The sequence below is a fragment of the Ammospiza caudacuta genome, chromosome 9, assembly GCF_027887145.1.
Source record: "Ammospiza caudacuta isolate bAmmCau1 chromosome 9, bAmmCau1.pri, whole genome shotgun sequence".
NCBI lineage: Eukaryota > Metazoa > Chordata > Aves > Passeriformes > Passerellidae > Ammospiza > Ammospiza caudacuta.
The window spans coordinates 31,811,217-31,827,774 of NC_080601.1; the positions used below are offsets into that span (position 1 = coordinate 31,811,217).

The following is a 16,558-nucleotide window of genomic DNA, read 5'->3' on the forward strand; positions in this document are numbered from 1 at the left end:
AGCTTAGTTTGTGTGGAATTCACCAGATTAATGCTGTTTTAATAATATGATTAAAAACTAAGTTTAAATTGACATAATTAATACAATGAGAAGTATGATTCAAGCTTTTTTTAAAGAACTGAAGTTTTATTTATAATGAATTCTTGTAAGTACTACCAAGACCATTTTAGTTAGGAAACATTACAGTGATTAATGCATAGCTGTTTGCATTTTAATACTTGATTTATATGTCAGATCTGTATTTGTGCACACTGTCAAACTTTATTCTGTTCTTGTCAAAATACTTATCGCTTCTGACAGGTGTAACATGCTCACATTAATCCTTAATTCCTTGATTCAATTTTCTAATTGCTTTTTTGGCATGAGTTTGCAGCCATTTAGTCTTATGTGAAGTATTTTTCTTATGGTATAATAATGCACTTTTAAAAATTGGATGCACCTAACTTAGACTGTTGCAGAAAATATATAGAGGGATATTACTTAGTACTGAAAATCAGAAGTTTTATAGCACTTCTGAGAGGCACCACTTCTTGGAATACAGATAGACCAAAACTCTTTATACTTTCCATCTTTCTGTATTCACAATAATAAATATTTTCATAGATTCAATCAGTGCTGAAGTTTCAGTGCATTTTGCCCAAGGAGATGCTGAACACTTAGAGCAGCTCCATGAACATTCCCTCAGTCATTGTCCTCCTGCTCTTCTCACCTCTTCAGGTTTTTCCTCTCTCCTGTCTCTGCTTGGCACTTTTGAGATTGCTTAGAATTTGACATTGGACACTGGACAAGTTCACACAGCACCATTAAAATCCTCCTGCTCTCTGCTGCCCATCCCACCCACCAAGAGGGACAAAATTCACTTCCCAGCTTCTCCTTGGTCTGCACTCCTAAAGCTGATCAACTCTTATATTCCCAAACAGATAAATACAATAATGCAAGATTTGCAAGGGTTGTCAATACTTAAATAAATATACTCACCTCTTTTGCTGCTTTCTTTTATAAATCATGAATTTGGTGACATATGTTTTTCTGCCAGCAATAGTAATATTATCATGTGTCCTGTGAAGGAAAAGAAAAATAATTTGGCCCAAATCTATTTCTTACTGAAACAGATCCAAAAGAATTTCCAAAGCTTGGTATTTCCTCATAAACTCACCAGGCAGTTGAACTTTGGGTTTTTAGGACTTTCAGGAAAATACTGGGAGAATGCAGAACCTTTTCTCTAAGAAAAATCTAGGAACCTGTGAAGATGACTCCTGATATTATTTTCTGTGAATAAATGCATGAATACACACTTAAATTGTGGATAAGACTTTATCTATTTTTTTTATTACCTGATTTAATCCCTACCCTCTCCACTTATTTCTTCTTTCTATATGCTCTGGGTTACTGTTCTTTTTTACCATCAATATTAATAATAAATGCTCTTTAATTCTTTTATTCTTTTATAGTTCTCTGCCACTTTCTTTTTCACCTTCCCAGCTGACACACTTCTTTCTGTCACAGTGTGTGTAAAAAAAGGGACCATAGGAGTAAAAGTTTATCAAAGAAGTGTTTGTTTATTATGTGTTCCACTGATAAAGTTTTATTAATCTGTGATCGTCATTTGAGGTTTCGGCAAAAAATGTAAGTCACTTTCTATACAAGGAGAAAAAAAAAAGATAATTCTAGCTAGTAAATCATGGTAGCTTACTGCTTTGGGCAAACAAACTTGTACTTTATCTCTTCCAAAAAACCCGTGGAAAATGCATGATAAATGGCACATTTCAGAGAACATGTTATGTCCCTGTGAAATATCTTTGATTCATGGTTATGTATTTATCTTTAAACAACTGACAAACCTGAGGCTATCTAAATTATTATCATTTGCTCTATGCTACTGTGTTATTTTGCTAGGGAACCTGAATGATGTGAGGTTAAGATAAGGCATCTTGCTTCTGCAGTAATAATTTTTTTTATAAAGAAAAAAAAGCACAAAATTCTTACTATATTTTATTTTTGGATGAAGTCCTTTGAAAGAGTATTTATCAGAAATCATTTCCTCCAATTGTGTTTTGAAGAGCATTAGTATAAACTTCAAACAGAGAAGGATGGGGCCTGTTGATCAAAGGGTTCATATTACACAAGAAAAGAAAATACCATCATGTGGATTTATAAGAAAGTAATCACCAAATTAAAAGTCATAGTAGTGAATTTGTTCTTTTTAGTTGTGTGTCTGCATAAAGTGTTCTGAATTACATTTTACAATGAAGATTTCATGTCCTTTGTGTTTTCAAATATTTGTTTGATTTGCTGTTGTGACAAGTCAGGAAATGTTGACTTAAATGCTCTATTGCTTGCATTTAGTAACACCAGCTGGAGCTTTTGGGGTTTTAGTTTTCTATTTCATCATTTGGTAAAGGTTTTGGTGAATGTAAGTTGTCATTCCCTATGGCATGGCATTTTTAAATTAGATGTCATTGTTTACCCAAGTTCTTTAATGCTTTACCTTTAAAAGAATCTACAGAAATGCCTATTAAATATGACCAAGAAGTAAAAAAAGAAAAGTATATTTATCTATTTTTCACTGAGCAATAATAAATGTTGGTTACTTCGAGGTGGAAAAACAGAAAATTATTATTGCTTTACATGATGGAAGTGCCTTTGTTCTCCTTATACCAAGTACTTTGTAGTGTGTTTAACTTGACTAAACTATCATTTTTTTCTTAGAATACTGGAATCAGTTGACATTTATGTATACATTGCATTTTTTATGTAAATAGAAAGTTTTCTGGCTTTGAATTTTGAATCCAAATGTTGAACTCATATTTTGCCTTGGAACATGACAGACATTTAGAAAACTTACAAACAGAAAAAGAAAGAAATGCTTATGCTGATTTTGACCTAATGTTTTTAGAAATATCTTTAGTGCTTGCCTAAATGTTTAAGCTCTCAGAAGTGAAATGCCTATCTCTGAGTGAACACAAAGCTTGGGAATGTGGAAATGTGGATACATTGTAAATTTTCATCTTAAAAACTTATTATTCTATGCCTTTGTGGACTGCTTTGCTTTGTTTTTCCAATTCCTACTGTCCTTGGTAAATCAAGAACAATTTGGTAGCAACCATTTAGTTGAAGGCTAGCTGCAAATTTAATTATCTATATAGTTAATGAGAGTTTAGTAACAGCACAAAATCCCTGCCATCAACAGCACTGCTATCATAGCTTTATAGAAGATAAAGCAGGGTGATTATCACACAGGCAACATTTTCAGAGAGTTTCTAAGCATGTATAAATGTAGTAGCACTGCACCTATCTGTTGCATATGCAAAAAGAATCAGGAAGGTCCTGCCTTAAAGAAATAATTTCCTTAGTAGGACAGACAGAGAGAAGGCAGAATTCCTGGTCTGGGGCTCTCAAGAGGGATTGACTGCCTTTAGCTATTGGTATATAATGTGGATTTGCTCTCATTTTATGGTTTTGGCATTAGGCTGACTAGGTGATGGATGCTGTTGAAGCAGAATTCTTTCACATGGATACTTCTTAATAGAGATGGGGAAGTTGGCTACTCTCAGATACCAATGTGTATATCAAAAAGTTTTGCTGTTTCCTAAGCTTTAATTTTACGTTACTACATTTAGCAGACTATAAAATTCAGTAAAATTTTGTTGTCCTTATGATGATTTATTTTTTGTTTGGTTAGATCTGCAGCGTTGGCTGTCAGCACCCATTTTTAAGTCAATTAACATGGTTCAGGCAATCTGTGGGATTGCAACGGAAAAAATATCTTCCCACTGTTACACTGTTCTTATTAAAAAACCCTAAAGGTGCATGAGTGAAAATGGAATGGAGATCTCAGAGGTTAACCTGGGTGTTTTCCTTCTCCAGGGTGCTCCTAAGCCGATTGCCATCGAGCCGTGCTCAGGAAACAGAGCCGCCGTCCTGACGGTGTTTTTGTGCCTGCCCAGGGGACCATCAGGAGTTCCTCCCCCCGGGCAGTCAGGTAAGGCTGCTGGGGTGCCTCTTGTGTCTGTCTCCTCCCACACTCTCTGCCTGGGCAAAATCACCCTCACAGACCCAAAATAATGGCACAGCAGATGGATGCGAGGAGCTGCTCGGTCAAGCTGATGTTAAGTTTAGCCCCAATTTCATTATTCATGGGAATTTGGTGTCGTGTCCAAATAAAAAGCCCAGTGATTAAGCCAGCCACATTTCATTAGGACTTCCTGAAGCAGTACTCGTGCATGTCGATATGCTCCAACATTGTCTCTCAGGGGAGAAAAAATTCATATGCAGCCACTTCCATGGTTTCAGTTCAAGCTGCTGTAAATGAGGCTGTACAGGGAATACTAGTGAGTATTTTCACTTCAGGCTAAAATTTAGTGCAGTCTAGTTTACACCATAAATCCCAACACTTTGCTGGCTGGGACTCAGTTAAAATACTAGTATTTCCCAGAATGCCTGTCAGATAAAACCTGGAATTGTGTGAGTGAATGCTTCTGTGGGGAGGTGTTCACTTTGGAAGTGATCCCAGCTCATTTTAAAGTAGCACTTGCATTATCTGGAAGCACTTCTTATAGTGACCCAACTTCTCTGCTAGGTCATTGTACAAAAACATTCTCATAAAATAACTACCTGCACCTTTAAAATCCTTTGAATAACTGCCTAAAATGATGTGGCATGACAAAAGAGCCATGACAAGAAAGTGTGGCCAGTAATGTGACGCTGCACATGTGACCAGTTTACTCATTCAGACTTCAATGCAAGATGAACACCTTTGTAAGAAATAGTAGACTGCATGGGATGTGCCCAAAATGCAGGAATAAACCAGAAAATATGCTTTCAGGCTAACTTTTATCATTAAGAGCCAGAAAAGATATCCTTTTAACCTTCAAAAATCCATTTAAGAGATTAAAAAGTATTGAGTAATGATGAGGGCAAACTCAGTTGACTTATGTTGGAAATAAGCTCAGCTGGGTGTTCTTTGGCCTGATCACTATCTGTTATTTATTTGGGAGTTTTCGTTCATTTTTTGAGGGTGAGGGGTGTTAAATTTTTTTTCCCTCTGAGTTCTGAGATGAGGACTTAGTTCTTAAAATGCTGTTTATGGCTTGGAATATCATTTTTGGAAGTGCTATGAAAGTAAAAATGTTGCTGATGCTTTGTCAAATCCATTTCCTGGAAGAAATATATGTAAGTGCTCTGAAGAGAGCAATGAGAGAGTAAGGATGTTTAGCTTATTCCCTGTTCATGTTTCAAGGAAATGAAAAAGAAATGAAGGTGTTTATAGTCTTGCAACAAGAAAAAACATTATGAAAGGAAATTAAAAGTAATTGTTGAAATTGAAGCTTAAAATGTTTTTGGAGGGACTTTTTTTGTTGTTTTCAAATTTACCTATGATGTGCATCTTGACAGTAAAAATGTATTCATTTAGGTTTTTTCATAATCAGCTTCTATTTACCATATAAAGAAGTCTTTGAAAAGTAATTGCTGATCTTTGCTGTGTGTAAAGCATGGAAGGTATGGGTGTTTAGAAACAGGATTTGGGTTCCACAACACACCAGTTGTGTCATTCTGCATGTTTCTCAACCTGTGAAAGAATGCACCTCTTTTTTAAACATGCTTTATCCTCCTGTTATGTTCTGTTTTCTCATTGCTTTACCTTCCACCAGCTGTGTAGGCATATATTTGGAATGCTCTTCTTCCATGTGCTATTATGGTACCTGTCAGCCACTTAGTGTTTCGAAATAGGTAAATTATTTAGTCCAACAACTTTCACTTTGTTCAGGCTCAAAAGCAAACAGAAATGCTTGAGGTGTTCACCCAGTAGAGTGTATTGGATTATGTGGCTATATACATTTTTTCTAGTGCATGGTGAGCTTTGGTGCTCATGGATTGCTCTCTGTAGCCATGCCTAGGCTGGGCAGGAGCTATCATGCAAGTTTGTGGGCATAGCTGTAGCTCTGCTAACTCACTCCATTCCTGTCCTGCAGCACCCTGGGCTGCCTGGGAGCAGATGCTGTGAGCACTGCCAAGGTTTTGGAAATGATGTGGAAACTTTGGGCAGCACACACTTTCTCTATGCAGTTGGTTTCCCTTATGACCTAAGTCAGACAAAACCAATGATATTGAGGTGGAAGTTGTGTGTTCAGTAATTATGTCTTGCCAAGTAATATTAGAATCCTCTATTGCTTGCACACAGCCATTTTCCAGCTTGTTGGGATCCTTCTAGAGTAGAACTGACAGTGTGTCAAGCATCTTTGTTTAAATCATACCTCAAGGATGCTCATTCCCAGTTCACATTGGGAGAGCGTGGCATTTGTTCCTTCTATGAATACATCCCAAACATAAGAAGGGAATGCCTGTATTTTTCTTGTCCTGCATTTTCTCCAAAACTAAGGAAGCAAATTCTTTACATAAATAACAAATCTATGCCCCACTGGAGCTCTTAGTTGTATACATAATTTTTTAAGGTATCTGAATTTGAGTTTTCTGAGTTTTACATTAACAAATATTTTGTTGAAAAATGTCTCTGAATGTTCAAAACAAAAACAAAAAACCACCAACAAATCAACAAATAAATTAAACCCCAATGCAAAGGTTACTCTTTATGCAGCATATGTTCTATGCTTCACCTTTAGCAGCAGCTGGAAGGAAAGTTGAAGCTACAGATGTTGGGCTTTGGCCAAAGGCTATGCATGGCAAAAAACTTCTCTAGGAGAGACCATATGTCCCAGTGCAGGTCTGTGTTCTCTGCTTCCTGCAGAAAATACTCACAACTTTACAGACTTTCAACAACATTGTTCAGCACTCAGGCCTAATTCTGTAAGTTAAACAGTTAAACCACTTAAAATTAATCTGTGATTTAAAATAGATTTTATAAAGATTGATCATGTAGACTCAGTCAAAATATTGATAAAAATGAATTTATTGCAAAAGAAAACACTAATCATTGTCATTTGTGTGCTAAAAAGGGATTTTTTCAATGTCCCAGCTATTTTTAGCATTAAATATTCTGAAGGTCTGGAAAGTCACAGAACATTGCTATCATGATAGGTTAGGTTTCTCACAGCAGACCTTACATTTTCTTTTTTGTGTAAGCTAACAATTCAATTATACTTCTCTGAGATAACTGAAGTAATTGTTTTTAAGTGAAAGAAATTAGAGACAAAGTATAAATTAGAATGATCGATGCAAAACATTAAGGTAAATTTCTCAGTTTGGATTGACTGATAGAGCATGTGCTTTCTTCATTCTTCAGTGATCTCATTCACTGCATTGTACCTGTGTAATCAGAACAAAATTAGAGGGTCCAAAAAATAGCAATTGTCTGTAGGGTTCACATGTCTATCATTACAAATGCATCAGTGTAGTTCATATGTGACTTGCAGGTTTTATGATGCACTGGAAGCTTGAGATCATCTTTTATTGCTGTAGTGTCTGACCCCATGATTTAAATAGCCTAAACTCTTCTTAATATCAAAGCAGGTCTAATAATGAGAGCAGCTGTTTTAGTTCTCTAGAAAGAACTAAATTATACATTGTAAAGGGGATTGAACAAAACAAGTTAGACCAGAAAAAAAGAGGATAATATATACCTTAAGGCAGAAGAAGGTGCCTATGAATTATCACCAGTGGAAGGCCCAAAAATAACTCCTTCAAGGTCTTCATACAGCTCTGGTGATATATTGGGCAATACAGAAAGAATAGCTTGGTAATGTGATAAATTCTGTTAAAAGAACTGTGACCATGTCATCATTAATACTAAAGCCAACTAAATCCCATGCTTTGAGATATTGAGTTATTGTACAATAAGTTTATAAAACAATGCTTGCATCATTCTGGGATAAGACCACTTTTTGCTGTAAAGCATGAAGAGAAATGAGAATATTAAACCATTTCAAAATAATTCAGAATCAAGGGGTGTAATTTCTGAATTATTTACAGGTTATTTGACTTTCACACAGCAGCACTTGCCTATCTAGCGAGAGGGTAAAAGTGATAGAGCACCCAGGAGAGGAAATTCCCTATTGAGGCAGTGAGCTGAATGGTCTCTCCCTCAGTAGATCTTTAACACCTCCATGGCTGTGACAGGATGAGGTGAATCCAACTTTACCCATAAAATAACACTTGGAAATTGAATGGAAGCTGAAATGGAAGACTGTGTGCAATATTCCGTTGTTACAAGTACAATTTAGGATGGCAGGCCTCCAAACAGTGATGTCTGAAAGTTCCTGCCTGATATCCTTGACTCAGAACAGAATTTTGTGTAATGCTGGCCACACTAACTGTGGTGTTCAATCCCACTTAATCAGCAAGCTACAGTAGGATCACAGAATCAATAAAACTACCATGCCATCTGCCTTCCCTGTCCTCACCATCATAATGAATAATGACTCATTAAGTGTTCTACAAGACAATTAGCTCTGGTTGAAAACAGTAACAAGGCTTTCCTGATTGTATTTATAATTTTCTCTGATTAAAATACAAAAAACCTAATGCATATCATAAGAGGCACATTAACATAAATATGAATTAACTAATAGTTTTTATAGAGTATTATATTTAATTATATTGCTCAATTTTTCTGACCCTTGGAAACAAAACAGGAGTTTATGGCTTTTCATATGTAGAATGGCTTCATATATGTACCTATCTCAGTATGCAGAACTGGCTGCAGACATACACTGGGGCATGTAAGTCTCATGAATTTCTACCTCCTAAAACCACATTGCTTTGCACAGTCCTTTCATACTTGCAAAATAACCCAATAAAGTCAGTAGTGCTAGAAGGATGAGTATAGATTTTTCTGTAGAAAAATATAAGTAAAAGATGTAGGAGAAAATACACTGTCATTAAGACACACAGAGGAGGGTTGAATCTTTGCTTTAGTGAAGAAAAACTGTAAATACTGAAAGGGGGGAGGAGAAAGGTGAGGGTAGACATAGAAATGGGAAGATATTCACACCTGATTATTTAGATTCCTAAACATCTGAAAAAGAAACCTAAAATTGATATTGCCAAAGAAAAAAGGAACTCTGAAAAGTGGTAGATGTCTAGATCAGAACAAACATACTTCTGCATTCACTTTTTCCCAGCTGGTTTATCAGGCCCTACAAAGTAAGGTCCTACTTTTTGTTTAAGCAAACTTATTTCTGTGCATCATGCTGTTGTTTGCTCCATAGCAATCCACATCTCCAGATTGAATGTTGTCTCTCCTTTGTAGTTTTGGAGACAGAACTTGGCTTACTTTCATTATTTGCTGCTTTATGGACATCTATTCACCAAAGTACATTTTATATTTGTAATCTAAAAGTACTGTTCAGATAGGGTAAAATGGCATGTAAACAGAGAAAATATTATAAAAAACATGAGCAAAAGTAAGTATACAACACCTCCAGAAGAGACACCTTCACCCATCATGAATAGCAAGATTTTTCAAATAATGGAATATCAAAACAAAAAAATCTCAGTTCTCTTATTTGCTCTGAAGTCCCAACATGCAACTGGAAATAAGTGAAACTATGTATTACACAAAAATGGTGCAGATGTCTAGAACCTGTGTTAAAATACAGGGGTGAGTCAGACATTTTATTTATTATGCAAAGTTGCACAGTCATGTTCATTTGATCAGAAGCTGTACAGATAAGCTGAAATATTATAAAAGACTCAGTGGGGAACAGAAATATTTGAGTTTCCTTTTACTCTTTAGACTGTGTGAAGACTGGATTTAATCTTTCTCTTTAATCTAAGGCATACCTAGACCATTTTGTATAGAAATGTAATTTTGGTAATTTGTTGAGGGATATTCCATATTAGTTACCAACATGATGCCAGTTAAATGCTCAAAAGAAAAAAAAATAGAAAACATTAACATTGTGGGAGAAAATCAAAATAGTCTTTGTAAGAGTTTTAATGACTACAACTAAAACTAAACTCCTAATTAGTATATTAAGCAGTATCTTCAACTTGCTGTCATTGAGAGACTCTAAAATCCAGGGTTCTTTTCAGTTAGCTGGAGATGCTTAAGGAAATAGCTCTGAGACTTGATGTAAACTAAAATCATCTCTTCCCAAGATCATTTTACTGAAGGAGTTGCTTCTTTTTGAGCAGTAAGGCCTATTTTTGGAGTGACTATTTTCTGCCTAATTCCATCCTTCTGCACTGCATCAAATGAGGGAGCAGACTGTGTTTATAGTATTGACACTGTGAAAAGAACACAGTGGTGAGTGGCAGATGGTGCTGATGATTACTTAAAAAATATTGATGGCAATAGCAAAAACAAAGGAGATCATCAGACCTGCTAGCCACCACCACCCCTACTCCAGCCCAAACCCAGAGCAGTTACTTCTGCAACATGCAGGATAAAGTTTACTTGAAAAGTACAGAGGTTCCTAGCACAGAAGGCTTTGTAAGTGATGAAGAATGAGGTATTGATTTTGTCTGTTCTTTTACTGAATTTTAGGTGGTTCTGTAATGAATTAGCTTTTACATTGTTCTACCCATAGAAACTTGATTCCTTTAAATTCTGAAGAATATCCTTGGAAAGGACATAAACATTTTAATATGAAGAACTTGCAGTATAATGCTAGCAATGTGTCTTCCACACATCTTGGCAAAAGTAACTTATTGATTGGGCAGTAAAACCTGCATGCTGTGGAGCCATCAGCTGAAAAAGGTAAAAAGAAAAAAAAAAGAGAGAGAGCAGGAGAATAGAGGAGGTGGAGATGATTGTTTTACAACTTTATCATTGGATTTGCTGCCCTAGAGGGACTCAATAAAATGAGACATATTAATAAAAACTGTTAAGTACTGTGAACATTTTTTTGACAACTGTTTATTCATTTTTCAAACCAAAACTGCCACTGTTTCTTCAGAGTATTAGAAATACTTTTTTTCTTTTGGGGTTTTTGCAGTTTTAGTTGGATAAAGGGAACTCAAAGGATGTCTGAAGAGGGTGTAAAATTCTGAACACTGTGAAGTGTAAGTGCAGCCATGTCCATCTCTTCCCCTGTGTGGGAAGGTTGTCTGAGCTGTTGTCAGGCTGCATCCAGGTGACAATTTAGTGGTTTTCTCTCTCCTATTGTTTTATGGGAATGGAGAAGCAATGATGAATGCTCATGATGCAAAGCTTCTGGCCACAAACAGATACACTAGCATCTAAACCTTCTGATCAAAGGCTCTAACCTGGAAAGAAACACCATCCTCAGCCATACCTGCCTGCTCACCATCAGCTGCACTACTTGGGGCTCTGCTATTTTCGTCCATCACCCACAGTGTTTTAACACAGCAATCAGATCTGTTTCCACCTTCATTTGGCCAAGGTAAATGAGGTCTGCTCGAAACCTGCTCTTTAGTCTTCTGAACACCTTTGTAGTGCTTTGTCCCAGTTTCAGCCTCAGTTCATCTCTTTTTACCTTGCATGACCAGGTTTGTACTCAAAGTGCCATGTGAAGGCCCATCTGGCATTGCCCAGTGGCATTAACATTTTGTCACTCTATTCCTTTTAACATTTACTTTTTAAAAACATTTTCCCCCTTTCCAACTTGATATTTCTGCAGCCAACTTTCTTGAACTGTAAACTTTTAGAGTGTAAGTTCCTTTTTTTTCCAAAATACATGGCTTTGAATTTTGTTGTTCAATCTGAATACATGTATATTCCTCAAATTGTGGGGTCATGCATCTCTTTCTGGATTTTACCCTAAGTGTTCTCTGTACTGATGATACATAGTGATGTTTGCCATGATTTAATTTAATTACATTAATGCCAAACTCTTTAATGAAAACAAAAATTAACAGTAAAACGTATGACTCTTGTTCTCATGTTACACCTTCATCAACCTTCTTTCTCTTCAAACCTATTCTTTGTTTTCTGTCCTGCATGCCATTATTCACTCTCCATAACTCCCTTATCTACTCTTTTTATAATTTATCTGATGATAAATTTTCACATTATAAGATCTTAGAAATCTAGAAAATACTCTGCATACTCCTTCCCAGAAAATCATCTAACTTAGAGTAGAAAACTATCAGGGGATTCTGGCACAATCTTTGATGAAATGTTGTTGCATTTTGACTTGATTTCCATTTACCTGCCTTTAATTATTTCTTCTGGCAAAGTACCTCATAGCAGAGTCTGATTAATAGATCGGTAAATAACTGAATATATTTTTCCTTGAATCTAGACAATATTTAGTTTGAAAGAAACAGCAGTTACTGTTCTCAATTTGTATGCATCTGACATGACAGATTATTAAATTTCCCTGTTACCAGCCTTTGTTTTCTGGTGTTCTTACAGAATTAGTGTTCTGATTACCCTTATGTCATTTCATAAAACTTCTGTTTCATCTGTTTCCATATCCTCATTCCATTATCCATATTGATGGTACGCTCTTTGACAAACATTATCTCCCTCCTTGAAAACCTTCAAATTCACTCCTGGGACAACATTTAGAAAATACCTGATCTCTCTTCGTTTTTTCTATGAAATGACTCTATCCTGTTTTGGTCTCTTAGTTACATGCAGTGAAACTCCTTGGATATTTGTTTTACTAAACCTCTGCAAGGTGTAACTCACCTTGACTTTTGACAAATCTTATTTGGCTCTTTCATGTCTTTGCCTGCAAACAACAGCCTACTTTGTTACTTGATGCTTTTGTAGCCATTTTCATAGGCTTTCTGAATTTAAAAAGCTGTAAACCTAGGTCTTTAAATTTGATTGTCTCCCAGGCAGAGCCTTAGGCCCTTTGCAAGGCTAAGCTTTCCCTGCTTGAAAGAAATCACAGTGTGCTTTTCTGCTTTTGATATGAGTGATACAGATGTTGACAAAGGAATGGAAAAGGGAAAAAATTATAAAGGCAACTAACAAACATTGGAAGTTCTCACTTCAGAATTTTGCTGAGAGAGGTTATACAAGACTTAAGCAGTTTTCAATGGAAATCTCATGGGAAAAAAATATTTTAGTATTTTACACAAGTGGAAACTTTAATGATCAGATAATGCTGTAAAGCAGCATCCTGTTGTCCTGGCACAAAAACACAGTGTTTCTTACATGGAAAATGGGCAGCAGTAGGGCCCATGTGAATGCACATCTCAACCTAACAGAGCCCCTTTTTAAATTTTGTGCTCTTAAACTTTGAGAATTCAACAGATGTCTAGTTAGAGGTGCGAAATTAGGGAAAGTGAACAAATCCCTGTACAAGTGATGCACTGGATAATAAGTGTCCTTCCTATGTGAAATTGGTGATCTGGCTTTATATTCAGTCAACACATTCTATGTGGAGCAGATGGCTTACAGCTAAATTAGAACCATAAACCTTTCAAAGTTAAAGTTGTATATGAATTAAATCTTTCAGCAGGGGTCCCATCACCTATTTCTCCTTACTCTAACATTGAATCCCTGGAAAAGCAGATATTTTTTTCTTTAATCAACAGAAATCAATCTTCAACTAAAAATAATTACATTGAGATCTGTCCTGATTCTTAGTCCTGGCATCATGGAAAGTTTTTTTCATTACTGGGACAAAGCAATTGCCCATTATCTACCTTCCCATGTTTATTTTATCACTCTCTTGGAGTAAGATGCTTCTACTGCCTATTTTTGGGATAAAGCTGTCCAAAATTATACAGAGACCAATCAGATTTATCATTCTTTGGCGTTTGATGGCATCCATCTGTTTATTTACAAAGCTGCTAAAGACTTATTGAGTTACTAGACTACAGAGAAAATAAATTGAGTTATCATATGTAGTTAAATTCAGTCCTTGCATCTGCTGTCTTTACAGCCTGTATGGTGTTTTCTGAAATTACACTGGCTTGCAGACCCAGGCTTCAGGAATACATTTACTTCACAGCCTTTTTATGCCATTTCAAGTGAATTTCTAATGCATGAGCAATTTGTGGTTCAGGAAAATGTTGACAGAAGAATGTCAGGGCTTTCTGTTGTTAGCAGTTTAAAAGCATGATAGGGACGGTTCTTACTCAAAAGTAGCTCTTAAAAGTTTGGAGCTGCTCAATTTCTGGAATAATTTGATCTAACCCCTTTCAATCAATATTGCACAACTATTTTAGAAGGCTTTAGAGCTTATGGGCACAAATGAACTAGTATTATTAGTAAGTATAAAACATTTTTAAGATGAAGGATGGGGAATGAATTCTCCTGTGCTCCATGTATTCAATTACTGTTGTATGTACAAACGAATAGAAATAAGGTTTACAGTTCAGATCTTTCTGTTAATAAAACTGAATAGCAAAATGAGGATATACATCTTAAAGGAATACTTTAGGGATACTATACATCTTAAAAGGATACTTCAGTCCTGTAGTCCCATGAGTTTGCAACAGTGAACTCAATTATTGTCCACATCCTTTCTGTTTGTGGATCAACTGCTCTGTCACAGTGAAATCAGGGGAAATGTCCTTTTGAAGGAACTGGTCTGAACCCAGGAAAGATCTTAACTCAGAGCACCACAGGTAGCTGAGAGCCCTGGCTTTGTGTTATTAGGTCACCATTGTGAGAGAAGCGTTGATGCTGCTTATGAGAATTTCTTACTGTGATAAATTCTCAGCTTTTCTTATTTGTATGCCTTGCATAGTTCTGCTTCATAATTCGGAACTGAGAGGTACATGGAATATATTCCAAAGAGATCCACATGTCAGCTCCTGTCCTGTAGGGGTACAGCAGATGCAGGTCAGTGCTGCCTGTGCAAGCCCAGGGCTGAGTTCTGCTTCTCCCTGCACCATCCTTTGGCATCTCAGAATGGCACTGTGCCCACACACAGCACCAGCTAAATGGTGCATCCACATGACTAAGTCTTTGTGGGACATGAAATGGGGAACAGTGTGGAAACCACCAAATGCTGCTTAGGGAATGATTTGGAGCCTAGCAGGGCTGTCAGAACTTGTACAGCCTGGTGAATCATGCCTGAGTGCAGAGCTACTCCAAAAATTTCTGCAGGATGCATTACTCTATACTAGCACTAGATGGGTGGGTTTCTCTCATATCACATCTGCAATTCCTTAGGTTAAAAAATAACAACAACACTAACAAAAAGGTGAGAAGTTGATTTTTCTTCTGCTCTTCTTTAAAAATACAATAAATATGAAGTTCTGCAGAAACAATGAGAAGGAATAAGTATGGGCATAGAAAATTTAGCAAGCTCATAAAATAAAACCAGGCTGTTGAAAAGAATTATTTAAAAATAATTCCAAACTAAAAATCCAAGGATCAATTAAATCTATTTAAAACATGAAAATAAGTAAAATATAGCATGAGATTAAATAAGGCTTCTGTGAATGTTACTGGACCTGGCAAGTGAGTCACACACTAAACTGCATATATTTTTCATACTGGAGAAAAAGAGCTTGAAAATGACTGATAGCTTGTTAATACTGGAAAAGGACAGACAAAATAATCCATCCAAAAGAGGGACATTTTAAACTAGTACCGGTATGTGAATCACCTAAAAGAATCCCTCTTTATAAACCTGCTGTTTCTAAAATGTTTGGGTCTGAAAAACATTAGTATTAAGTGAATCCTCCAAATTCCTGAACTGTGGCTGAAAAATACTCTTGTCACTTTAAGTCTTTAATTTCAAGAAGGTTGAGTGCTCAAAACATGCTAGGGTGTAAGGGAAAAATTAAAAAGAAAATGACAATGGCAAGCTATATTTAGATTTGAGAGTGACTCAACATGAAATGATGAAAGAAAGTTTGGAATGACAGTGTAGCTATCTATCTTCATTTGTACTATTTATATATATATATTTATTACTTATAATTCACGATCCAGTGATACACAGTCTGAAGTGTCTTCTATCAAGTACTCAGTGTCCTCAGCTTCTTTTGAGTGCATCTGACTATAAGTGGGACATAGAATATCTGGTGCCTTGCCACAGGGCAAACCCTGGAAGGCAGAATGGTTGGATTGCAGTGATCAAAGGGTAATCTTCCTTTTCCTGGCCCTCTGACAGTGATGTAGCAGCATGAAACCATAACTGCACTTCAAGGCTATCAGACTTGTCCCTGGGAGCATCATTCAGGGCACTTTTCCAGGCACAAAACTGCTTCAGGCTTGTGTTGTCCATTTCCCCACAGCCCTTCCTCTTCCTGAGTATTTGCAGCTGTATCTGCCTCCTTAGGCTTAAATTCACACAACAGTGGAATTTGAGTGAATTCAGCAATATTTATTCTGTAGTGAAACGGTTTCACTGACTGGAGGTGGAAGTTTTAGGTGGCTGATTGTAGTTAATCTTATCAAAAGTGAGAAAATTCTGGTGGGGGCTTGCATCTACTGGAATTTGCACCCAGAGTAGATTTTAGCCCTTGTTCTGCTAACCAGATCCCCGTGTGTTTGTGGATACATGGTCTTCATGCTCTCTGTAAAAGGGGAATGCCACTTTGTGGGGATGTTATGGGAATAAATGAACAATGTTTGAGTTGCTCTCAGATTCACTGCTGTAAGTGTAATAGAAAAAACTCCAAGCAATAGTTCATAGCTTGGTTTAGTGCATAATACTATTCATTAATTTCCAGATCCCTGCATTGCCTCAGCAGAAATGTTTGAGTCAAAGATAAGGAC

At 36.4% G+C, this 16,558-nt stretch overlaps 1 protein-coding gene across 2 annotated transcripts in view; it reads left to right on the forward strand.

Annotated features, from left to right (window-relative positions):
- The window catches only part of ATRNL1 (attractin like 1), a 428,662-nt gene that overhangs the window by 373,325 nt on the left and 38,779 nt on the right, over window positions 1-16,558 (forward strand). For both annotated transcript variants that reach the window (XM_058810434.1, XM_058810433.1), the window contains exon 28: window positions 3,868-3,982. In XM_058810434.1, the coding sequence (XP_058666417.1) occupies window positions 3,868-3,982 (115 nt within the window). The remainder of the gene's footprint in view (window positions 1-3,867; window positions 3,983-16,558) is intronic.